Source organism: Bufo bufo, chromosome 10 (genome assembly GCF_905171765.1).
Source record: "Bufo bufo chromosome 10, aBufBuf1.1, whole genome shotgun sequence".
Taxonomy (NCBI): Eukaryota; Metazoa; Chordata; class Amphibia; order Anura; family Bufonidae; genus Bufo; species Bufo bufo.
Window position 1 is genome coordinate 55700233 of NC_053398.1, and position 26669 is coordinate 55726901.

A 26669-nucleotide genomic window follows, 5' to 3' on the forward strand; every position below is an offset into this window, starting at 1 on the left:
TGCGTAAGGTACGATGCCACTGATTGCGTCCTGGCTGCGACTGGCCAGTTTGGTGATCTCATCAAATGGCCGCAGACGTCTGCATGCGTCGCGCATGAGCAGCCACTGGCGTGGTGAAAAAAAAAACAAGCTCCCCAGAACGTGTCCTGCCGCAGAGTTCGTACAGGTAGTCATTAACGGCACGTTTCTGCTGGAGAAGCACGTTTCTGCTGGAGAAGAAGAGAAGGGGAGTGGAGGATAAATGGGAGGAGAGAGGAGAAGGAGAAGAGGCAGGACGTGGAGCACCAGGAGTGTGGCTTTGTGGGTTCTGACAGCGTTGCTCCCACGGGGCTCGGTGAGGCCAGGTGCCTTCTTAAGGCGGTCATCCATAGGTGAGTGTTGGGCTTACCGGGACTTATTCGTTGACAGCACAGGCTGCAGATGGCAACACTATTATCAGCAGCTGACAAGTTAAAAAAAAGCCCACACTGCGGAGCCATATGCCGCCATCCTGGGAGCGCAAGATGTGACTGTGCATGGTGGATGGCTTGCTCCAGAAACATTTGCAGTCTGCTTTTTGCCTCCTGTGCACTGTGAGTTCTGCCTGCTTCTCCTCACTATCTGCTGCTCCGTCTCTCCCTCTGAACTCCCCTCCTCTTCCTCTCTTGTGGGCACCTACGCGACGTCCATCGACTCGTCAATATCTTCACCACCACTGACATTAGAGATCTCGGAGTAGGCAGCAACAGCGGTGACCACCCTCCTTGGGCTGATCTGGGTACTGTCGTCAGACCGCTGGGTGGCGGCCGTTGCTACCTCCTCTTCCTCATCCGATGCTAAAAATGGCTGAGCATTGGTAAGGTCTGGGAATTGATGGGAAAATAATTCCTCTGACTCGAGTGGAGGGACTATGGTGGTGGTGGTGTCTTTGGGGGTGCACACACCAGAGAGTGGGGAGGGTGCAGATAGAGAGGATGAGGAGGGTGCAGAAGTGGAAGGCTGAGTGAGCCACTCAACCAACTATGGGGCGCCCTTTGATGTAATCGCACGCACCTTCTCCAACTTCCCACTTAGGCTCCGGCCTGGTGCACCTGCCCGACCCCTACCACCCCTGCGGAATGGCCTGCCTCTTCATCTGCCTGTCATTTTGAAAATGACCCTGTGAAAAAGTACCTATAAAAGTGCAGTATTTGTGGAAGCAGGTACATAGAACCCCTTAATCAGTTTTTTTGGGGGGCAACTGGTATATCACACCAGTTGCAATTAGTTGTTCCATTGACGTTTGTCCCTATGTATAGCTGCAATATCTCAGCAGAACCGCACACAAATGCTTCACAATACAAATGCACTATATAGAAATTATATTATAGGTAGAGTTGAGCGGACACCTGGATGTTCGGGTTCGACGGGTTCGGCCGAACTTCGGAAAAAAGTTCAAGTTCGGGACCCGAACTTGACCCGAACTTACTATACACACCAAAATTGGTGAATTTCACCCTAAAATGTAAATGACAATTTTTTTTTTGTTTAACCTGTCTACTAGGTATAGCAGTGGTACTATACACCCAGAAAATTTGTTTATTTCACCAGAAAATGTAAGTGACAATTTTAATATTTTTTTTTACCGGTCTATTAGGTATAGCACCAAGAATTGATGAATTTCACCCGAAAATGTTAATTAAATTTTTTTTTTTCTTTTAACCGGCCTACTAGGTATAGCAGTGGTACTATACACCCAAAAATTTGTGAATTTCACCCGAAAATGTAAATGACAATTATTTTTTTTTTGTTTAAACTGTCTACTAGGTATAGCAGTGGTACTATACACCCAAAAATTTGTTTATTTCACCAGAAAATGTAAGTGACAATTTTAATATTTTTTTTTTACCGGTCTACTAGGTATAGCAGTGGTACTATACACCCAAAAATTGGTGAATTTCACCCAAAAATGTAAATGACAAAGTAGTGAAATGATATAAAATAAAACACGTACAAAAAAAAAAATGGATTTATGAGGTGGAGTTCCATATGGAGTAGGAGTTTGAGGAGGCGGTGGACTTACCGGAGTAGGTGGAAGCGGCGGTGGAGGAGGACGAGATAGCCAACACAGGTTTTTGGTTTTAATTTAATTTTGTAAAATTAAGGCACACTCCAAAAGAGTGTGAAATATCCAAAATACAAACATGAGCAATTGCGCTGCAGTATAACAATGGCTGCTTAGTGCCGGTATACATGTCTATTCTGCACAAGGTACAGACAAGTCCTGAGGGATCCATGCCTCGTTCATTTTAATGAACATGAGCTTGTCCACATTGGCTGTGGACAGGCGGCTGCGCTTGTCTGTGATGACGCCCCCTGCCGTGCTAAACACAGGTTCAGATAATACACTGGCTGCAGGGCAGGCAGGCCAGCACCTCCAAGACGTAAAGGGCAAGCTCAGACCATGTGCCCAATTTAGAGACCCAGAAGTTGAAGGGGGCAGACCCCTCATTCAGTACGTGCAGGCGTGTGCACACATACTGCCCCACCATCAGGGCCGTCTTTCCGAATGGGCACGCTGGGCAGTTGCCCGGGGGCCCCACTTGCCTGGGGGCCCGCCTGCCCAGTGAACCCACCAGCCCACGGCCCAGTTGAATACTAATGAGCGCTTCCATTATGGAAGCGCTCATTAGAACCGAGAGACCAGGAAGTGGTGAACGCTCTGTACTCACCACTTCCTGGTCCTCGGCTGTCGGCTGTGCAGGGCTGCGCACAGCGTGAGGGCGCTCTGTGACCTCACGCTGTGCGCGCCAGTTCAGAGCACAGAGTCGACTGAGGAGAGGCAGGCGGCGTCCAGGAACAGGAGAGGTAAGTGATTTTTTATTTTATAAGAAAATGTGGCTGCTGGGGGCATAAGGGGTCTAATGGAGAGGCATATGGGGGCTAATCTAATGGAGAGGCATATGGGGGGCTAATGGAGAGGCATATGGGGGGCTAATGGAGAGGCATATGGGGGGCTAATGGAGAGGCATATGGGGGGCTAATGGAGAGAGGCATATGGGGGGCTAATGGAGAGAGGCATATGGGGGGCTAATGGAGAGGCATATGGGGGCTAATGGAGAGGCATATGGGGGCTAATGAGGCATATGGGGGCTAATGGAGAGGCATATGGGGGCTAATCTAATGGAGAGGCATATGGGGGGCTAATGGAGAGGCATATGGGGGGCTAATGGAGAGGCATATGGGGGGCTAATGGAGAGAGGCATATGGGGGGCTAATGGAGAGAGGCATATGGGGGGCTAATGGAGAGGCATATGGGGGCTAATGGAGAGGCATATGGGGGCTAATGAGGCATATGGGGGCTAATGGAGAGGCATATGGGGGCTAATCTAATGGAGAGGCATATGGGGGGCTAATGGAGAGGCATATGGGGGGCTAATGGAGAGGCATATGGGGGGCTAATGGAGAGAGGCATATGGGGGGCTAATGGAGAGAGGCATATGGGGGGCTAATGGAGAGAGGCATATGGGGGGCTAATGGAGAGGCATATGGGGGCTAATGGAGAGGCATATGGGGGCTAATGAGGCATATGGGGGCTAATGGAGAGGCATATGGGGGCTAATCTAATGGAGAGGCATATGGGGGGCTAATGGAGAGGCATATGGGGGGCTAATGGAGAGGCATATGGGGGCTAATGGAGAGGCATATGGGGGCTAATGAGGCATATGGGGGCTAATGGAGAGGCATATGGGGGCTAATCTAATGGAGAGGCATATGGGGGGCTAATGGAGAGGCATATGGGGGGCTAATGGAGAGGCATATGGGGGGCTAATGGAGAGAGGCATATGGGGGGCTAATGGAGAGAGGCATATGGGGGGCTAATGGAGAGAGGCATATGGGGGGCTAATGGAGAGGCATATGGGGGCTAATGGAGAGGCATATGGGGGCTAATGAGGCATATGGGGGCTAATGGAGAGGCATATGGGGGCTAATCTAATGGAGAGGCATATGGGGGGCTAATGGAGAGGCATATGGGGGGCTAATGGAGAGGCATATGGGGGGCTAATGGAGAGAGGCATATGGGGGGCTAATGGAGAGAGGCATATGGGGGGCTAATGGAGAGGCATATGGGGGCTAATGGAGAGGCATATGGGGGCTAATGGAGAGGCATATGGGGGCTAATGGAGAGGCATATGGGGGGCTAATGGAGAGGCATATGGGGGCTAATGGAGAGGCATATGGGGGCTAATGGAGAGGCATATGGGGGGCTAATGGAGAGGCATATGGGGGCTAATGGAGAGGCATATGGGGGCTAATGGAGAGGCATATGGGGGCTAATGATGAGGCATATGGGGGCTAATGATGAGGCATATGGGGGCTAATGGAGAGGCATATGGGGGCTAATGATGAGGCATATGGGGGCTAATGGAGAGGCATATGGGGGCTAATGGAGAGGCATATGGGGGCTAATGGAGAGGCATATGGGGGCTAATGGAGAGGCATATGGGGGCTAATGGAGAGGCATATGGGGGCTAATGGAGAGGCATATGGGGGCTAATGGAGAGGCATATGGGGGCTAATGGAGAGGCATATGGGGGCTAATGATGAGGCATATGGGGGCTAATGATGAGGCATATGGGGGCTAATGATGAGAGGCAGCATATGGGGGCTAATGATGAGAGGCAGCATATGGGGGCTAATGAGAGGCATAATAACACTGTCATCCACAGATGCCCCCATAACAGTGTGTCTTCCACAGATCCACCATAACAGTGCGCCTGCGCACGAGAGACACGACTTCCCTCCCCCTGAGGTGTGACGTCACTCACGAGAGCTGCCTGTCTGCTGCAACGAAGAGGAGCCGCGCTTCTTCTAAGAGTTGCCACTCGTTCGAGGAAGTGTAAAAAAGGTGAGGAAAAATAAAGTTTATTACGTGTTGGTGAAAATAACCTTTAGTGCAGAAATGAAACGTAATGTTTTGAGTGGAGCACAGAAGAGGAAAAAGGCTGCAGAGGAGAAAGAGAAAATGTGCAAACTTCCAAAACTAACATCTTGGCTCAATCCAGGTGCAACGTCAGCCAGTAGTTCTGCTCCTCCAGATGTAGCATCCACATCTACATGCACTCCAATTCCAGCAGAAATACCAATGGTATCATTACCTGATCCTACTGCTGGGGAAAATCCAGAAGAGGAAATGCCCACATCTGTATCAGTAAGGGAGTTTGCAACCCAAGACACAGATCCGGGGCTATGGGATATTAGCAATACTAGTACAGTGGATTACTGGATTCGTAGTGGGCCGACAGCATGCCAGAATCATGACTGCAACCTTTTAAACTCAGGCAGAGTGTATAAGGGAACTGGAAGAGAAAATACACAGACAAGGTATTTGTCAAAGAATCTGTTTAAACGTGAATTGCGGAATGGCGAGTGTGTAAAGCGTGAATGGCTACTCTATTCGCCATCCCAAGGTCGTTTGTACTGCTTTGCATGTCGCCTATTTTCCAAGACAGAATCTCCCTTTGCTACATCAGGATATAATGACTGGAAACACAGCAATGTTGTTGGTGAACATGAAAATGGAGAAGAACATCGCAAGTGCATGACGGCATATTTTATTCGCCATAAAGAAACTGGAAATGTTGATACACTATTACTTCAACAACTTCGCTCAGAGCAGGAGTATTGGCATAAAGTGTTGACACGAGTGGTTTCTGTAATTCGCTTTCTTGCCTCCAGAGGTTTGCCATTTCGTGGAGAAAACCAAATAATTGGGTCTGCTAAAAATGGAAACTATTTGGGTATTCTTGAGCTGTTAAGTGAATTTGACCCTTTTTTGGAAGAACATCTCAAATTGTATGGGAATCCAGGAAAGGGGAACCCATCATATTTATCAGCAAACATTTGTGAGGAATTCATTGAAATAATGGGACAACATGTTCTTTCTGCTATTCTTGAAGAAATAAAAGAATCAAAATATTATTCAATAAGTGTAGATTCCACTCCAGACATCTCACACACCGATCAACTGACATTTACTGTCCGGTACATTCGAGGATGTGAACCCGTGGAACGTTTTCTTAAGTTCATCCCCATCTTTTCTCATGGAGCAAAGAATCTTGCCGACACTGTTGTGGGATTCCTTAAGGAGAACAAAATTCCACTATCCAACTGCCGTGGTCAGTCATATGACAATGCCTCAAATATGTCTGGACGCTATACTGGATTGCAAGCACGGATTCTTCAGTTGAATGAGTTTGCCATGTATGTCCCCTGTGCTGGACACAGCTTGAACCTGGTGGGAGTAAAAGCAGCAGAGTGTTGTCTACAGTGTGTAAAATTCTTCTACTTTGTTCAGTGTCTTTATTCATTCTTCTCTGCTTCCACACATCGATGGAATATTCTTGCAACATCTCTTGGGAAAAACATTGTGGTCAAGCGTCTGTCTGACACAAGATGGTCGGCACATTTTGATGCTGTTCATGCTTTACATGAGGGTTTTGAGAAAATTAAAAATGCACTAGATTCTGTATCAGCTGACACTGAACAGGAAGTAAATACAAGGCGAGAGGCAAAAGGATTGAGTGACAAAATGGAAAACCTGGAAACGATCTTCCTCACAATTCTTTGGAATGACGTTCTTGAAAGAGTCAACAAAACAAGCAAGGTCCTGCAATCAGAGGATATGAATATACTTGTTGCCATGAACCTTCTTGAGTCTCTAAAAACTTATCTTCAGGATACTAGAGACAGATTTAGTGCATATGAATTGAAAGCCAGGAGTAGGTGTCCAGATTCAGAATATAAGGAAAAACGGGAAGGAAAGCGAAGTGTACGCCTCACTAGATATGACGGATCAGAAGAAGAGGTACTTCTCAGTAAAAGTGAAAAGTTTAAGGTGGAAACATTCCTTCCTGTTCTGGACTCTCTAATTCCTGCACTGACAAAACGTGCAGAAGCTTATTCATCGATTGGAAATATGTTTTCATTCTTCTGTGAATTAAAAAAAATTCGTTCTGATGACCTAAAAAAAAGGTGTGAATACCTGGCTAATGTTTATCACAAAGATCTTGATTATGGTGACCTACTAAATGAATGTGAGCATCTCAAGCACTACATGATTCTTGATCAAAATTGTGAGACTCTTCCTGCATTGTACAGAAAAATAATTTCAGACAACTTGAAATCTGTTTTTCCGAATGTGGAAATTGCACTCAGAGTGTTCATGTGCATGATGGTGACCAACTGTGCAGGAGAGCGTTCGTTCTCAAGATTGAAACTGATAAAAAATGAGCTTCGCAGCACAATGGGGCAGCATCGTTTGAACTGGCTTTCACTAATGTGCATTGAAAATGACATCCTAAAAACCATTGACTTCAAGCCAGTTATAAAGGAATTCAGTACAAAAAAGTGTCGCAAATTTAATAAATGATTAGTGTTTTTGTACTGTCCAATTTTAATCAGTAATGTCTTGTTTTTCAATTTCTTGCTTTTCAAGCTCATGTTATATTGTTCAAACGTTGTGTTTAATGTTTAAACACTGATTTTGTTGAAAGTACCAATAAATATCGCCTTATTGATAATTTGCATTTTTATTCTAGTGCGTGATTGTGTAGACAGGGCCCCAGTGCACTGTATTGCCCGGGGGCCTATAATGCTCTTAAGATGGCACTGCCCACCATGTTGGTGAAATGCTGCCTCCTGCTAAGACGTTCCATATCAGCTGGTGGTGCTGGTTGTTGTGGCGTGCTGACAAAGCTTTTCCACATTTCGGCCATGCTAACCCTGCCTTCTGAGGTGCTGGCGGTGCCCCAACTGCGTTGGCGACCTCTTCCTCATCCTCTGCTTTCGCCTTGTGCTTCCACTGTGCCCCCGCTGTCAGGTGGGAATGCCACCAGCAGCGCGTCTACCAGCGTGCGCTTGTACTCGCGCATCTTACGATCACGCTCCAGTGACGGAATTAAGGACGGCACGTTGTCCTTGTAACGGGGATCCAGCAGCGTGGCCACCCAGTAATCAGCACAAGTTAGAATGTGGGCAACTCAGCAGTCGTTGCGGAGACACTGCAGCATGTAATCGCTCATGTGTGCCAGGCTGCCCAGAGGCAACGAAAAGCTGTCCTCTGTGGGAGGTGTATCGTCTGTGTCCTCTGTATCCCCCCATCCACGCACCAGTGATGGCCATGAGCTGGTCTGGGTGCCACCCTGCTGTGAACATGGTTCCTCCTCCTCCATCTCCTCCTCCGCATCCTCTTCCATAATCGCCAGGAGCCTTTTTTTTAAGGAGGCATAGAAGTGGGATAGTAACGCTGAGAACAGCGTTATCGGCACTGGCCATGTTGGTGGAGTACTCGAAACAACGCAACAAGGAACACAGGTCTCGCATGGAGGCCCAGTCATTGGTGGTGAAGTGGTGCTGTTCCGCCAAGCGACTCACACGTGCGTGCTGCAGCTGAAACTCCACTATCGCCTGCTGCTGCTCGCACAGTCTGGCCAGCATGTGCAAGGTGGATTTCCACCTTGTGGGCACGTCGCATATGAGGCGGTGAGCGGGAAGGCAGAAGTTACGCTGCAGCGCTGACAGGCGAGCAGCAGCAGGGTGAGAACGCCGAAAGCGCGCACAGACGGCCCGCACTTGAGGAAGCAGAGTAGGAGTATGAAGCAACAGGAGGCAAACTGAAGCGCCCTGCAATCCTCGGTGGTGGAAGGACATGCGCCAAACTGCTATCCGCCTCAGGCCCAGCCACCACTGCATTTACCCAGTTTGCTGTTATGGAGATATAGCATCCCTGACCGTGCTTACTGGTCCACGTATCCGTAGTCAGGTGCACCTTGCCACAGATGGCATTGCGCAGTGCACACCTGATTTTGTCCCCTACTTGGTTGTGAAGGAAAGGGATGGCTCGCCTTGAAAAGTCTGAAAAACACATAGTGCAACAGCACTCTGCAAACCAAAAGTAGCATGCATGCTGAGCAGACTATATACTCATGCTAATTAAAAATTTGGTTTGCAGAGTGCTGTTGCACTATGTGTTTTTCAGATGTATATTTGCAGCCACAAGCAACGTGCACCTGCGCATTGGGATGTGCTGACCCTTCCCCCTTTTGTGTTTGTAGTATTATATATAGGAGTTGTGGCTGACTCCTATGGTCATGCACTCCTTTAGCCCCTCTTCTGCCTCACAGGCTGATTTTTTATTAGCATGAGTATATAGTCTGCTCAGCATGCATGCTGGTATTTGTAGTCCCTGGATTCAATGAAGGCCATTTTGGCTCCACACAGATATAAATCAAAAGGGGCCCAGCATGCATGTGGGACCTGCACTTCCTGGATTTCATGGTCGCTGTTATGGCACCCAACAGGTGAGCTTTAGTGTTAGGACCCGTCTTATAGAGATCGCCTTGGCGTGCTGCAAACGGGCTGAAATGATTTTGTACAAAATGTATTTGCTAAGCATCTCTAAGTTATTAGCATAGCATAGCATTTGCAATGTAATATACTTTTGTACTCTACTTTTGGTTTGCAGAGTGCTGTTGCACTATGTGCTTTTCAGATGTATATTTGCAGCCACAAGCAACGTGCACCTGCGCATTGGGATGTGCTGACCCCTCCCCCTCTTTTGTGTTTGTCGCCTTGAAAAATAGTGGCAGATGGGCACGACGTACTGTGGGACAGCCACCGCCATAAGGCCTTTAAAACTATCCGTCTCCACCAGATGGAATGACAGCATTTCAAAGGCCAGCAATTTAGAAATGCTGGCATTCAGGGCTAGGGATCGCGAATGGGTAGGGGGGTACTTCCTCTTCCTCTCCAGCGTTTGGGATATGGAGAGCTGAACGCTTCCGTGGGACATTGTGGAGATGCTTGGTGACCCAGGTGTTGGTGTTGCTGGCAGATCGTCTGTTTGTGGGGTGCCAGGTGGCACTGTCACTCCAGAGGTGGATGAAGAGGCCGAGACTGCAGCAGAAGAGGAAGCAGGAGGAGCCAGAGAACTTTCTTTGTTTTTGAGGTGTCTACTCCACTGCAGCTCGTTCTTTGCACTTAAATGCCTGGTCATGCAGGTTGTGCTCAGGTTGAGAACATTTATGCCTCGCTTCAGGCTCTGATTGCAAAGCTTGCAAACCACTCGTGTCTTGTCATCAGCACATTGTCTGAAGAACTGCCACGTCAGGGAACTCCTTGGAGCTGGCTTTGGTGTGCTCGGTCCCATGCTGCGGTGGGCAGTAGGAGGCGTACTGTCTAGAGGACGGCCGATCCGCTTTTGCACCCTGCTCCCTCTTCTGCTGTGCTGGTGGCTCTGTGCGACCACCGCCTCTTCCTCTGAACTACATCGGTCACTTGCATTACCTTGATTCCATGTGGGGTCGAGGACCTCATTGTCCTCCACATCATCTTCCATCCAGTCTTCACCCCTGCCTTCCTTGTCGGTCTGCACACTTTCGAAAGCCCCAGCAGTTGGCACCTGTGTTTCGTCATCATCCGAGATGTGCTGAGATGGTCCTCCCGTGTACTCATCTTGAAAGATAAGTGGTTGGTCATCGGTGCACTCAATCTCCTCCACTTCTGGGGCAGGGCTAGGTGGATGGCCCTGGGAAACCCTGCTAACAGAGTTACCAAAAAGCAGAAGAGACAGCTGCATGACTTGGGGCTCAGACTGCTTCGCTGATTTGCAAGGGGGTGAGGTGTAAGACTGATGGACATCGGCTGCAGGTGCCAACTGTGGTCTTTCAGCAGGAGACTGGGTGGGAGTCAATGTGAAGGAACTGGATCCACTGTCAGCTACCCAATCTTCTATCGCCTGTACTTGTTCAGGCTTCACCATTCGTAGAGGAGCATTAGGCCTGACCAAATACCGCTGCAGGTTTTGTCGCCTACTCGCACCTGAGGAAGGGGTTTCACTTGTGTGTGTAGCTGGCACAGATCGACCACGTCCTCTACCTGCAACAGGAGCTCCACCAGCAGCACCACGACCTGGGCCACGTCCCTTATTTGACGCTCTCCTCATATTTTTTGAATTTAGGATCTTGCCCCAAATGGGTGTTTAATTAATAGTAGAATAGAACGACAGTATGTAAAGGGTGTATCTCACACGGTCTGAACCAGTGTAGGCCTGAACTAAATATTTATTTGCCCTAAATGAATGGCTGTATGTCAAATGGCTGTATTTCAAATCCCTGAATCAAGCCCCTGTATGTAGAGGGAGTATCTCACAGGCCCTGAACCAGTGTAGGCCTGAACTAAATATTTCTTTGCACAAAATGGCTGTATTTCAAATGACTGTATTTCAAATCTCTGAATCAAACCCCTGTATGTAGAGGGAGTATCTCACAGGGCCTGAACCAGCATAGGCCTGAACTAAATATTTCTTTGCCCTTAATGGCTGTATTTCAAATGGCTGTATTTCAAATCCCGGAATCAAACCCCTGTATGTAGAGGGAGTATCTCACAGGACCTGAACCAGTGTAGGCCTGAACTAAATATTTCTTTGCCCAAAATGGCTGTATTTCAAATGCCTGTATTTCAAATCTCTGAATCAAACCCCTGTATGTAGAGGGAGTATCTCACTGGGCCTGAACCAGCGTAGGCCTGAACTAAATATTTCTTTGCCCTTAATGGCTGTATTTCAAATGGCTGTATTTCAAATCCCGGAATCAAACCCCTGTATGTAGAGGGAGTATCTCACAGGACCTGAACCATTGTAGGCCTGAACTAAATATTTCTTTGCCGTTAAAGGGGTTATCCGACTTAAAAAAAATATGTGTTAGGGCTGCTTTATACATCATTAAAGATACATTTCTAATGTACTCACTTTATTGATTTTGCGCTGTTTCCACACTGCTGATTTGGGTCATGTGACACCCGACGTCATCAACCCTTCTCTGGTGCTGACGTCTCGTTTACAAGCTTCTCCCTGCTTGAGGGAGTGGCCCAGCTCTGTAAACGAGACGTCAGAGCCTTTGGTGCCCGCCCCCTCTCACTCTGGCTGCCGCGATCTCATTAGCATATCAATAGAGCAGCAGGGCTGATAGTACTGTGCAAAACAGAAGCTCCTGTGTTGCACTGAAAGAGTGTACAGGAGAGCTCTGATAAGGAAAGGGTTACCTAGGTGCTGCCAGTTGCTGTATTGCTGTGATCCAGGAGCAGGAATGAAGGACAAGCAGCTCAGCCAATAAAAGGGAGAAGGCAAGTCAGGACAGCCAATCAGATGAGAGACCCGCCCTCCCTGCTGTTTACACTGGAGTGTAAAGACATGTGCTTCTGCCTGGGCTCTTAGGTTTCCCGGGGAGAGGAAGGTGGGGGACACTGCATTGTGTGTATTGTGTGTATGGAGGGGTGGGGGACACTGCATTGTGTGTATGGAGGGGTGGGGGACACTGCATTGTGTGTATGGAGGGGTGGGGGAGACTGCATTGTGTGTATGGAGGGGTGGGGGACACTGCATTGTGTGTATGGAGGGGTGGGGGACACTGCATTGTGTGTATTGGGTGTATTGGGAGGGGGAGACTGCATTGTGTGTATGGAGGGGTGGGGGACACTGCATTGTGTGTATGGAGGGGTGGGGGAGACTGCATTGTGTGTATGGAGGGGTGGGGGACACTGCATTGTGTGTATTAAGGGGTGGGGGAGACTGCATTGTGTGTATGGAGGGGTGGGGGACACTGCATTGTGTGTATGGAGGGGTGGGGGAAACTGCATTGTGTGTATGGAGGGGTGGGGGAGACTGCATTGTGTGTATGGAGGGGTGGGGGAGACTGCATTGTGTGTATGGAGGGGTGGGGGACACTGCATTGTGTGTATTGGGTGTATGGGGAGGGGGAGACTGCATTGTGTGTATGGAGGGGTGGGAAACACTGCATTGTGTGTATTGGGTGTATGGGGAGGGGGAGACTGCATTGTGTGTATGGAGGGGTGGGGGACACTGCATTGTGTGTATGGAGGGGTGGGGAGACTGCATTGTGTGTATGGAGGGGTGGGGGACACTGCATTGTGTGTATGGAGGGGTGGGGGATACTGCATTGTGTGTATGGAGGGGTGGGGGACACTGCATTGGGTGTATTGGGTGTATGGGGGAGGGGGACACTACATTGTGTGTATGGAGGGGTGGGGGACACTGCATTGTGTGTATTGGGTGTATGGGGTGGGGAGGGGGACACTGCATTGTGTTTGGAGGGGCGGGGGACACTGCATTGTGTATATTGTGTGTATGGAGGAATGGGAGACACTGCATTGTGTATATTGTGTGTATGGAGGGGTGGGGGACACTGCATTGTGTGTATGGAGGGGTGGGGGACACTGCATTGTGTGTATGGGGTGGGGGACACTGCATTGTGTGTATTGTGTGTATGGGGTGGGGGAGGGGGACACTGCATTGTGTGTATTGTGTGTATGGAGGGGTGGGGGACACTGCATTGTGTATATTGTGTGTGTATGGAGGGGTGGGGGACACTGCATTGTGTATGGGGGGGAGGGGGACAGTGACTACATAGTATATAGTCAACATAGATATGGCTGTAATATAGCTTAGATAGATATAGGTGTCATACATATATGACCCCTATATCTATCTAAGCTATATTAGATACATACACAGAGCTGCCTCAGAGCTTAGATACACAGAGCTGCCTCAGAGCTTAGATACACAGAGCTGCCCCAGAGCTTAGATACACAGAGCTGCCATAGAGTTTAGCTACACAGAGCTGCCATAGAGTTTAGATACACAGAGCTGCCATAGAGCTTAGATACACATAGCTGCCATAGAGCTTAGATACACAGAACTGCCATATAGCTTAGATACATAGAGCTGCCATATAGATTAGATACATAGAGCTTAGATACACAGAGCTGCCATAGAGCTTAGATACACAGAGATGCCATAGAGCTTAGATACACAGAGCTGCCATAGAGCTTAGATACACAGAGCTGCCATAGAGCTTAGATACACAGAGCTGCCATAGAGCTTAGATAAACATAGCTGCCATAGAGCTTAGATACACAGAGCTGCCATAGAGCTTAGATACAGAGCTGCCATATAGCTTAGATACATAGAGCTGCCATATAGCTTAGATACATAGAGCTTAGATACACATAGCTGCCATAGAGCTTAGATACACAGAGCTGCCATAGAGCTTAGATACACAGAGCTGCCATAGAGCTTAGATACATAGAGCCTGTGTTTCTGCAATGTGACAGGATGATCTGTCTGTGTGAGCTGGCAGATGATCATGTGACTGGTTTATGCAAAGTTAGGATGTGCAGAGCACGGTGAGGGGAAGGTCAGATTGTTCACGTCCACAAATATTCATGAGGCAGAGCTCAGGCTTTGTTGTTATACGCCCCCTCAGCATATACTTCAGCATGTAAACAAAGCAATGACAGAACCATGAAAAGGTGTACATATGGGTTTTAACTTGATGAAATCTAGCTTAACCAAATTATATGTATATCCAGATGGGTTTTAAGAGTTTTTTTTATTTTTTTTTATTAACTCGGATAACCCCTTTAATGGCTGTATTTCAAATGGCTGTATTTCAAATGCCTGATTCAAACCCCTGTATGTAGAGGGGGTATCTCACATGGTCTGAAGAAGTGTAGGCCTGAACAAAATATTTCTTTGCCAAAAATGGCTGTATTTCAAATGGCTGTATTTCAAATCTCTGAATCAAACCCCTTTATGTAGAGGGAGTTTCTCACAGGGCCTGAACCAGTGTAGGTCTGAACTAAATATTTCTTTACCCAAAATGTCTGTATTTCAAATGTCTGTATTTCAAATGCCGGATTCAAACCCCTGTATGTAGAGGGGGTTTCTCACACGGTCTGAACCAGTGTAGGCCTGAAGAAAATATTTCTTTGCACAAAATGGCTGTATTTCAAATGGCTGTATTTCAAATGCCTGATTAAAACCCCTGTATGTAGAGGGGGTATCTCACACGGTTTGAACCAGTGTAGGCCTGAAGTAAATATTTCTTTGCCCAAAATGGCTGTATTTCAAATGGCTGTATTTCAAATCCCTGAATCAAACCCCTGTATGTAGAGGCAGTATCTCACAGGGCCTGAACCAGTATAGGCCTGAACTAAATATTTCTCTGCCCTAAATGGCTGTATTTCAAATGGCTGTATTTCAAATGCCTGATTCAAACCCCTGTATGTAGAGGGGGTATCTCACACGGTCTGAACCAGTGTAGGCCTTAAGTAAATCTTTCTTTGCACAAAATGGCTGTATTTCAAATGGCTGTATTTCAAATCCCTGAATCAAACCCCTGTATGTAGAGGTAGTATCTCATAGGGCCTGAACCAGTGCAGGCCTGAACTAAATATTTCTTTGCCCAAAATGGCTGTATTTCAAATGGCTGTATTTCAAATCCTTGAATCAAACCCCTGTATGTAGAGAGAGTATCTCACAGGGCCTGAACCAGTGTAGGCCTGAACTAAATATTTCTTTGCCCTAAATGGCTGTATTTCAAATGGCTGTATTTCAAATCCCTGAATCAAACCCCTATGTAGAGGGAGTATCTCACAGGGCCTGAAACAGTGTATGCCTGAACTAAATATTTCTTTGCCCAAAATGGCTGTATTTCAAATCCCTGAATCAAACCCCTGTATGTAGAGGGTGTATCTCACAGGGCCTGATCCAGTGTAGGCCTGAAGTAAATATTTCTTTGCACAAAATGGGTGTATTTTAAATGGCTGTATTTCAAATCCCTGCATCAAACCCCTGTATGTAGAAGGTGTATCTCACAGGGCCTGAACCAGTATAGGCCTGAACTAAATATTTCTTTGCCGTTAAAGGGGTTATCCGACTTAAAAAAATATGTGTTAGGGCTGCTTTATACATCATTAAAGATACATTTCTAATGTACTCACTTTATTGATTTTGCGCTGTTTCCACACTGCTGATTTGGGTCATGTGACCCCCAACGTCATCAACCCTTCTCTGGTGCTGACGTCTCGTTTACAAGCTTCTCCCTGCTTGAGGGAGTGGCCCAGCTCTGTAAACGAGACGTCAGAGCCTTTGGTGCCCGCCCCCTCTCACTCTGGCTGCCGCAATCTCATTAGCATATCAATAGAGCAGCAGGGCTGATAGTACTGTGCAAAACAGAAGCTCCTGTGTTGCACTGAAAGAGTGTACAGGAGAGCTCTGATAAGGAAAGGGTTATCTAGGTGCTGCCAGTTGCTGTATTGCTGTGATCCAGGAGCAGGAATGAAGGACAAGCAGCTCAGCCAATAAAAGGGAGAAGGCAAGTCAGGACAGCCAATCAGATGAGAGACCCGCCCTCCCTGCTGTTTACACTGGAGTGTAAAGACATGTGCTTCTGCCTGGGCTCTTAGGTTTCCCGGGAGAGGAAGGTGGGGGACACTGCATTGTGTGTATTGTGTGTATGGAGGGGTGGGGGACACTGCATTGTGTGTATGGAGGGGTGGGGGAGACTGCATTGTGTGTATGGAGGGGTGGGGGACACTGCATTGTGTGTATTGTGTGTATGGAGGGGTGGGGGACACTGCATTGTGTGTATTGGGTGTATTGGGAGGGGGAGACTGCATTGTGTGTATGGAGGGGTGGGGGACACTGCATTGTGTGTATGGAGGGGTGGGGGAGACTGCATTGTGTGTATGGAGGGGTGGGGGACACTGCATTGTGTGTATGGAGGGGTGGGGGAGACTGCATTGTGTGTATGGAGGGGTGGGGACACTGCATTGTGTGTATGGAGGGGTGGGGGAGACTGCATTGTGTGTATGGAGGGGTGGGGGACACTGCATTGTGTGTATGGAGGGGTGGGGGAGACTGCATTGTGTATATTGTGTGTATGGAGGAATGGCGACACTGCATTGTGTATATTGTGTGTATGGAGGGGTGGGGGACACTGCATTGTGTGTATGGAGGGGTGGGGGACACTGCATTGTGTGTATGGGGTGGGGGAGACTGCATTGTGTGTATTGTGTGTATGGAGGAATGGGGGACACTGCATTGTGTATATTGTGTGTATGGAGGGGTGGGGGAGACTGCATTGTGTGTATGGAGGGTTGGGGGACACTGCATTGGGTGTATTGGGTGTATGGGGAGGGGGACACTGCATTGTGTGTATGGAGGGGTGGGGGACACTGCATTGTGTGTATGGAGGGGTGGGGGACACTGCATTGTGTGTATTGGGTGTATGGGGTGGGGAGGGGGACACTGCATTGTGTGTATGGAGGGGTGGGGGACACTGCATTGTGTATATTGTGTGTATGGAGGAATGGGGGACACTGCATTGTGTATATTGTGTGTATGGAGGGGTGGGGGACACTGCATTGTGTGTATGGAGGGGTGGGGGACACTGCATTGTGTGTATGGGGTGGGGGACACTGCATTGTGTGTATTGTGTGTATGGGGTGGGGGAGGGGGACACTGCATTGTGTGTATTGTGTGTATGGAGGGGTGGGGGAGACTGCATTGTGTGTATTGTGTGTATGGAGGAATGGGGGACACTGCATTGTGTATATTGTGTGTATGGAGGGGTGGGGGAGACTGCATTGTGTGTATGGAGGGTTGGGGGACACTGCATTGGGTGTATTGGGTGTATGGGGAGGGGGACACTGCATTGTGTGTATGGAGGGGTGGGGGACACTGCATTGTGTGTATGGAGGGGTGGGGGACACTGCATTGTGTGTATTGGGTGTATGGGGTGGGGAGGGGGACACTGCATTGTGTGTATGGAGGGGTGGGGGGACACTGCATTGTGTATATTGTGTGTATGGAGGAATGGGGGACACTGCATTGTGTATATTGTGTGTATGGAGGGGTGGGGGAGACTGCATTGTGTGTATGGAGGGTTGGGGGACACTGCATTGGGTGTATTGGGTGTATGGGGAGGGGGACACTGCATTGTGTGTATGGAGGGGTGGGGGACACTGCATTGTGTGTATGGAGGGGTGGGGGACACTGCATTGTGTGTATTGGGTGTATGGGGTGGGGAGGGGGACACTGCATTGTGTGTATGGAGGGGTGGGGGACACTGCATTGTGTATATTGTGTGTATGGAGGAATGGGGGACACTGCATTGTGTATATTGTGTGTATGGAGGGGTGGGGGACACTGCATTGTGTGTATGGAGGGGTGGGGGACACTGCATTGTGTGTATGGGGTGGGGGACACTGCATTGTGTGTATTGTGTGTATGGGGTGGGGGAGGGGGACACTGCATTGTGTGTATTGTGTGTATGGAGGGGTGGGGGACACTGCATTGTGTATATTGTGTGTGTATGGAGGGGTGGGGGACACTGCATTGTGTATGGGGGGGAGGGGGGACAGTGACTACATAGTATATAGTCAACATAGATATGGCTGTAATATAGCTTAGATATAGGTGTCATATATGACCCCTATATCTATCTAAGCTATATTTGATACATACACAGAGCTGCCTCAGAGCTTAGATACACAGAGCTGCCTCAGAGCTTAGATACACAGAGATGCCATAGAGCTTAGATACACAGAGCTGCCATAGAGTTTAGATACACAGAGCTGCCATAGAGTTTAGATACACAGAGCTGCCATAGAGCTTAGATACACAGAGCTGCCATAGAGCTTAGATACACAGAACTGCCATATAGCTTAGATACATAGAGCTTAGATACACAGAGCTGCCATAGAGCTTAGATACATAGAGCTGCCATAGAGCTTAGATACACAGAGCTGCCATAGAGCTTAGATACACAGAGCTGCCATAGAGCTTAGATACAGAGCTGCCATATAGCTTAGATACATAGAGCTGCCATATAGCTTAGATACATAGAGCTTAGATACACATAGCTGCCATAGAGCTTAGATACACAGAGCTGCCATAGAGCTTAGATACACAGAGCTGCCATAGAGCTTAGATACATAGAGCCTGTGTTTCTGCAATGTGACTGGATGATCTGTCTGTGTGAGCTGGGAGATGATCATGTGACTGGTTTATGCAAAGTTAGGATGTGCAGAGCAGGGTGAGGGGAAGGTCAGATTGTTCACGCCCACAAATATTCATGAGGCAGAGCTCAGGCTTTGTTGTTATACGCCCCCTCAGCATATACTTCAGCATGTAAACAAAGCAATGACAGAACCATGAAAAGGTGTACATATGGGTTTTAACTTGATGAAATCTAGCTTAACCAAATTATATGTATATCCAGATGGGTTTTAAGATTTTTTTTTATTAACTCGGATAACCCCTTTAATGGCTGTATTTCAAATGGCTGTATTTCAAATGCCTGATTCAAACCCCTGTATGTAGAGGGGGTATCTCACATGGTCTGAAGAAGTGTAGGCCTGAACAAAATATTTCTTTGCCAAAAATGGCTGTATTTCAAATCTCTGAATCAAACTCCTTTATGTAGAGGGAGTTTCTCACAGGGCCTGAACCAGTGTAGGTCTGAAGTAAATATTTCTTTGCACAAAATGGCTGTATTTCAAATAGCTGTATTTCAAATGCCTGATTAAAACCCCTGTATGTAGAGGCAGTATCTCACAGGGCCTGAACCAGTGTAGGCCTGAACTAAATATTTCTTTGCCCTAAATGGCTGTATTTCAAATGGCTGTATTTCAAATGCCTGATTCAAACCCCTGTATGTAGAGGGGGTATCTCACACGGTCTGAACCAGTGTAGGCCTGAAGTAAATATTTCTTTGCACAAAATGGCTGTATTTCAAATAGCTGTATTTCAAATGCCTGATTAAAACCCCTGTATGTAGAGGCAGTATCTCACAGGGCCTGAACCAGTGTAGGCCTGAACTAAATATTTCTTTGCCCTAAATGGCTGTATTTCAAATGGCTGTATTTCAAATGCCTGATTCAAACCCCTGTATGTAGAGGGGGTATCTCACACGGTCTGAACCAGTGTAGGCCTTAAGTAAATCTTTCTTTGCACAAAATGGCTGTATTTCAAATGGCTGTATTTCAAATCCCTGAATCAAACCCCTGTATGTAGAGAGAGTATCTCACAGGGCCTGAACCAGTGTAGGCCTGAACTAAATATTTATTTGCCCTAAATGGCTGTATTTCAAATGCCTGATTCAAACCCCTGTATGTAGAGGGGGTATCTCACAGGGCCTGAACCAGTGTAGGCCTGAGCTAAATATTTCTTTGCCCAAAATGGCTATATTTCAAATGGCTGTATTTCAAATGGCTGTATTTCAAATCCCTGAATCAAACCCCTGTATGTAGAGAGAGTATCTCACAGGGCCTGAACCAGTGTAGGCCTGAACTAAATATTTATTTGCCCTAAATGGCTGTATTTCAAATGCCTGATTCAAACCCCTGTATGTAGAGGGGGTATCTCACACGGTCTGAACCAGTGTAGGCCTGAAGTAAATATTTATTTGCACAAAATGGCTGTATTTCAAATCCCTGAATCAAACCCCTGTATGTAGAGAGAGTATCTCACAGGGCCTGAACCAGTGTAGGCCTGAACTAAATATTTCTTTGCCCTAAATAAATGGCTGTTTTTCAAATGGCTGTACTTCAAATCCCTGAATCAAACCCCTGTATGTAGAGGGAGTATCTCACAGGGCCTGAACCAGTGTAGGCCTGAGCTAAATATTTCTTTGCCCAAAATGGCTATATTTCAAATGGCTGTATTTCAAATGGCTGTATTTCAAATCCCTGAATCAAACCCCTGTATGTAAAGGGAGTATCTCACAGGGCCTGAACCAGTGTAGGCCTGAACTAAATATTTCTTTGCCCTAAATAAATGGCTGTTTTTCAAATGGCTGTACTTCAAATCCCTGAATCAAACCCCTGTATGTAGAGGGAGTATCTCACAGGGCCTGAACCAGTGTAGGCCTGAGCTAAATATTTCTTTGCCCAAAATGGCTATATTTCAAATGGCTGTATTTCAAATGACTGATTAAAACCCCTGTATGTAGAGGGGGTATCTCACACGATCTGAACCAGTGTAGGTCTGAAGTAAATATTTCTTTGCACAAAATGGTTGTATTTCAAATGGCTGTATTTCTAATCCCTGAATTAAACCCCTATGTAGAGGGAGTATCTCACAGGGCCTGAATCAGTGTAGGCCTGAACTAAATATTTCTTTGCCCAAAATGGCTGTATTTCAAATCCCTGAATCAAACCCCTGTATGTAGAGGGTGTATCTCACAGGGCCTGAACCAGTGTAGGCCTAAGGTAAATATTTATTTGCACAAAATGGCTGTATTTTAAATGCCTGATTCAAACACCTGTATGTAGAGGGGGTATATCACACGGTCTGAACCAGTGTAGGACTGAAGTAAATATTTCTTTGCACAAAATGGCTGTATTTCAAATCCCTGAATCAAACCCCTGTATGTAGAGGGTGTATCTCACAGGGCCTGAACCAGTGTAGGCCTAAGGTAAATATTTATTTGCACAAAATGGCTTTATTTTAAATGCCTGATTCAAACACCTGTATGTAGAGGGGGTATATCACACGGTCTGAACCAGTGTAGGACTGAAGTAAATATTTCTTTGCACAAAATGGGTGTATTTCAAATCCCTGAATCAAACCCCTGTATGTAGATGGAGTATCTCACAGGGCCTGAACCAGCGTAGGCCTGAACTAAATATTTCTTTGCACAAAATGGCTGTATTTCAAATGGCTGTACTTCAAATCCCTGAATCAAACCCCTGTATGTAGAGGAAGTATCTCACAGGGCCTGAACCAGTGTAGGCCTGAACTGAATATTTCTTTGCCCAAAATGGCTGTTTTTCAAATGGCTGTATTTCAAATCCCTGAATAAAACCCCTGTATGTAGAGGGAGTTTCTCACAGGGCCTAAACCAGTGTAGGCCTGAAGTAAATATATTTCTTTGCACAAAATGGCTGTATTTCAAATGCCTGATTCAAACCCCTGTATGTAGAGGGGGTATCTCACGCGGTCTGAACCAGTGTAGGCCTGAAGTAAATATTTCTTTGCACAAAATGGCTGCATTTTAAATGGCTGTATTTCAAATCCCTGAATCAAACCCCTGTATGTAGAGGGTGTATCTCACAGGGCCTGAACCAGTGTAGGCCTGAATTCAATATTGATGCACCAAATGGCGGTATTTATAATCTCTGAATGTAACCCAAATGTATTAAGGGTGTATCTCACAATGACATCTGCATCAAAGGCTGCCATCTAAATTTTTTGTGCCCAAACGAGTGTTTGTTTAACAACTGAATTTGACAGCAGTATATAAGCCTGTAATTTCACACGTGCTGATGCTGCAAGGCCTGAAAATAGTGTTTTTTGTCAAAAAAGTGTGTTTTTAAAACCCCAGAAAAAGATGGGTGTATTTCTACCTTAAATTGCACACTGACTAATTAAAGGGGTTATCCCATCATAATGATCACTGTTAAATCTCTTAATGATTTGACAGTGATCATTTTTGTAAATATACTTTATTAACAAATTCCCACCGATTAGGAGAAAATTCATCCCCACTTACCTTATTGTTGTGACTCGTTCTCCCCTGGTTACGACCACCGCTCTTCCGCAAAATCCCGATGGTCGCGCTTGCCCAGAAGACTTCTTCTTTTCTCCCGGCCGGGCCACTCGCTGTCCTGAACGCGCACGCTGCCGCGCATGCGCGACGGTGACTTCTTCCCGGCCAGAATAGTACAGAGATGCGAACGCGCACGCCGGCTCTGTACTATACTGGCCAGAAATAAGTCACATTGCGCATGCGCGGCAGCGTGCGCGTTCAGTCCAGCGCGCGGCCCGGCCGGGAGAAGACTTCAATCAAGATGAAGCCCGCCCCCAGCCAGAATCCAGGAAGTGAACGCGCGGTGGCAGCAGGTAAGTATAAAAACGCAAAGTGGGATAACCCCTTTAAGATGTTGTAGTTTGCCCAAAAAATTGTGATTTGCAATGTCCCAAAAGCTTAGATGCAGTGCTGGTGCACTGAGCTTGCATAAAATGGCCGCCGCCGCCACCCACCTAACAGAATTGTAAAAGTTATTTATTTTTTGGTCAATGGCCTCAGGGCAGGGTAAAACGATTGTGTCCTGCAACCATACAACTATTTCTCTGTAGATCGCTCCTATTCTCTCCCTGAAATCACAAGTCCAGCAACATCCTCTCCCTACACTTGTAACAGCAGAGTGACGTGCAGCGATACGTGACTCAAGCTTATATAGAGCCCGGGTCACATGCTGCTCTGGCCCATCACAGCCATGCCATTAGTAGGCATGGCTGTGATGGCTTCTAAGGTCAGACAGTTAACCGCTTGTTGATTGGCTGCTGTGCAGCCTTTCAAAAAGCGCCAAGAAAGCGCTGAACACCGAACCCAAACTTTTACGAAAAAGTTCGGGTTCGGGTCCGGGGTCCAAAAATCCTAAAGTTTGGTACGAACCCGAACTTTACAGTTCGGGTTCGCTCAACCCTAATTATAGGTATATCGCAACCCTCCCTCAATCAGATTTTCTTAGGGGCGACTGGTATATCACAACAGTTGCAATTAGTTGTCCCCTCTTGATATTGCCCTTCTGTATAGCTGCGGTATCTCAGCCGGACCGCACACAAATGTTGCACAATACAAATGCACTATATAGAAATTATATTCTAGGTATAGCGCATCGCTGCCTTAATCAGATTTTTTTGGGGGCAACTGGTATATCACACCAGTTGCAATTTGTTGTTCCAATGTCGTTTGTCCCTCTGTATAGCTACAGTATCTCAGCAGAACCGCACACAAATGCTGTACAATACAAATGCACTGTATAGAAATCATATTCTAGGTATATCGCACCCCTGCCTCAATCAGATTTTTGGGGCGACAACTGGTATATCACACCAGTTGCAATTAGATCTTTCAATGACGTATGTCCCTCTGTATAACTACGGTATTTTAGCCGAAATGCACACAAATGCTGTACAATACAAATGCACTATATAGAAATTATATTATAGGTATATTACACCCCTGACTCAATCAGATTTTTTGGGGGGCAACTGGTATATCACACCAGTTGCAATTACTTGTTCCAATGTCGTTTGTCCCTCTGTATAGCTACAATATCTCAGCAGAACCGCACACAAATGCTGCACAATACAAATGCACTATATAGAAATTATATTCTAGGTATATCGCACCCCTGCCTCAATCAGATTTTTTTTTAGGGCAACTGGTATATCACACCAGTTACAATTAGTTGTTCCAATGATGTTTGTGCCTCTGTATAGCTACGGTATCTCGGCAGAACCGTACACAAATGCTGCCCAATACAATGCACTATATAGAAATTATATTCTAGGTACAGTATATCGAACCCCTGCCTCAATCAGATTTTTTTGGGGGTAACTGGTATATGACACCAGTTGCAATTAGCTGTTCCAATGTCGTTTGTCCCTCTGTATAGCTACGGTATCTCAGCACAAACGCACACAAATGCTGCTTAATACAAATGCACTATATAGAAATTATCTTCTAGGTATATCGCACCTCTGCCTCAATCAGTTTTTTTTAGGGCAACTGGTATATCCCACCAGTTGCAATTAGTTGTTCCAATGTCATTTGTCCCTCTGTATAGCTGCGGTATCTCAGCAGACCCGCACACAAATGCTGCACAATACAAATGTACTATATAGAAATTATATTCTAGGTATATCGCATCGCTGCCTTAATCAGATTTTCTTAGGGGCGACTGGTATATCACAACAGTTGCAATTAGTTGTCCCGTTGATATTTGCCCCTCTGTATAGCTGCGGTATCTCAGCCGGACCGCACACAAATGCTGCACAATACAAATGCACTATATAGAAATTATATTCTAGGTATATCGCATCGCTGCCTTAATCAGATTTTTTTGGGGGCAACTGGTATATCACACCAGTTGCATTTAGATCTTTCAATGACGTATGTTCCTCTGTATAACTACAGTATTTTAGCCGAAATGCACACAAATGCTGTACAATACAAATGCACTATATAGAAATTATATTATAGGTATATTACACCCCTGACTCAATCAGATTTTTTGGGGGGCAACAGGTATATCACACCAGTTGCAATTAGTTGTTCCAATGTCGTTTGTCCCTCTGTATAGCTGCGGTATCTCAGCAGAACCGCACACAAATGCTGCACAATACAAATGCACTATATAGAAATTATATTCTAGGTATATCGAACCCCTGCCTCAATCAGATTTTTTTGGGGGTAACTGGTATATGACACCAGTTGCAATTAGCTGTTCCAATGTCGTTTGTCCCTCTGTATAGCTACGGTATCTCAGCACAAACGCACACAAATGCTGCTTAATACAAATGCACTATATAGAAATTATCTTCTAGGTATATCGCACCTCTGCCTCAATCAGTGTTTTTTAGGGCAACTGGTATATCACACTAGTTGCAATTAGTTGTTCCAATGTCATTTGTCCCTCTGTATAGCTGCGGTATCTCAGCAGACCCGCACACAAATGCTGCACAATACAAATGTACTATATAAAAATTATATTCTATGTATATCGCACCCCAGCCTCAATAAGATTTTTTTGGGGGCAACTGGTATATCACACCAGTTGCAATTAGTTGTTCCAATGTAGTTTGTCCCACTGTATAGCTGCGGTATCTCAGCAGAACCGCACACAAATGCTGCACAATACAAATGTACAATATATAAATTATATTCTAGGTATATCGCACCCCAGCCTCAATCAGATTTTTTTGGGGGCAACTGGTATATCACACCAGTTGCAATTAGCTGTTCCAATGTCGTTTGTCGCTCTGTATAGCTACAATATCTCAGCAGAACCGCACACAAATGCTGCACAATACAAATGCACTATATAAAAATTATATTCTATGTATATCGCACCCCAGCCTCAATAAGATTTTTTTGGGGGCAACTGGTATATCACACCAGTTGCAATTAGTTGTTCCAATGTAGTTTGTCCCACTGTATAGCTGCGGTATCTCAGCAGAACCGCACACAAATGCTGCACAATACAAATGTACAATATAGAAATTATATTCTAGGTATATCGCACCCCAGCCTCAATCAGATTTTTTGGGGGGGAAAACTGGTATATTACACCAGTTGCAATTAGTTGTAACAGGGTCGTTTGTCGCTCTGTATAGCTACGGTATCTCAGCAGAACTGCACACAACTGCTGCACAATATAAATGCACTAGATTTAAATTATATTGTAGTTATATCACACCCCTGCCTCAATCAGATTTTTTGGGGGACAACTGGTATATCACACCAGTTTCAATTAGTTGTTCCAATGACATTTGTCCCTCTGTATCGCTGCGGTATCTCAGCAGAACCGCACACAAATGCTGCACAATACAAATGCACTATATAGAAATTATATTCTAGGTTAATCGCACCCCTGCCTAAATCTGATTTTTTTGGGGGGCAACTGGTATATCACACCAGTTGCAATTAGTTTCTCCAATGTCATTTGTCCCTCTGTATAGCTACGGTATGTCAGCAGAACCGCAGACAAATGCTGCACAATACAAATGCACTATATAGAAATTACGGTATATTACAGGTATATCGCACCCCTGCCTCAATCAGATTTTTTGGGGGGCAACTGGTATATCACACCAGTTGCAATTAGTTGTTCCAATGTTGTTTGTCCCTCTGTATAGCTACGGTGTCTCAGCAGAACCGCACACAAATGCTGCACAATACAATTGCACTATATAGAAATTATATTATAGGTATATCACACCCCTGTCTCAATCAGATTTTTGGGGGGGGCAACTGGTATATCACACCAGTTGCAAT

General features: G+C 46.2%; 2 protein-coding genes across 5 annotated transcripts in view; one reads left to right on the plus strand and one right to left on the minus strand.

Annotated features, from left to right (window-relative positions):
* LOC120980041 (zinc finger MYM-type protein 1-like) overlaps positions 1-7390 on the plus strand; it is a 75187-nt gene extending 67797 nt beyond the window's left edge. The window contains exon 2 of the mRNA XM_040408909.1: positions 5430-7390. Within this exon, the coding sequence (XP_040264843.1) occupies positions 5430-7390 (1961 nt within the window). The remainder of the gene's footprint in view (positions 1-5429) is intronic.
* LOC120981168 (solute carrier family 22 member 6-A-like) overlaps positions 1-26669 on the minus strand; it is a 313139-nt gene that overhangs the window by 221131 nt on the left and 65339 nt on the right. The window lies entirely within an intron of this gene.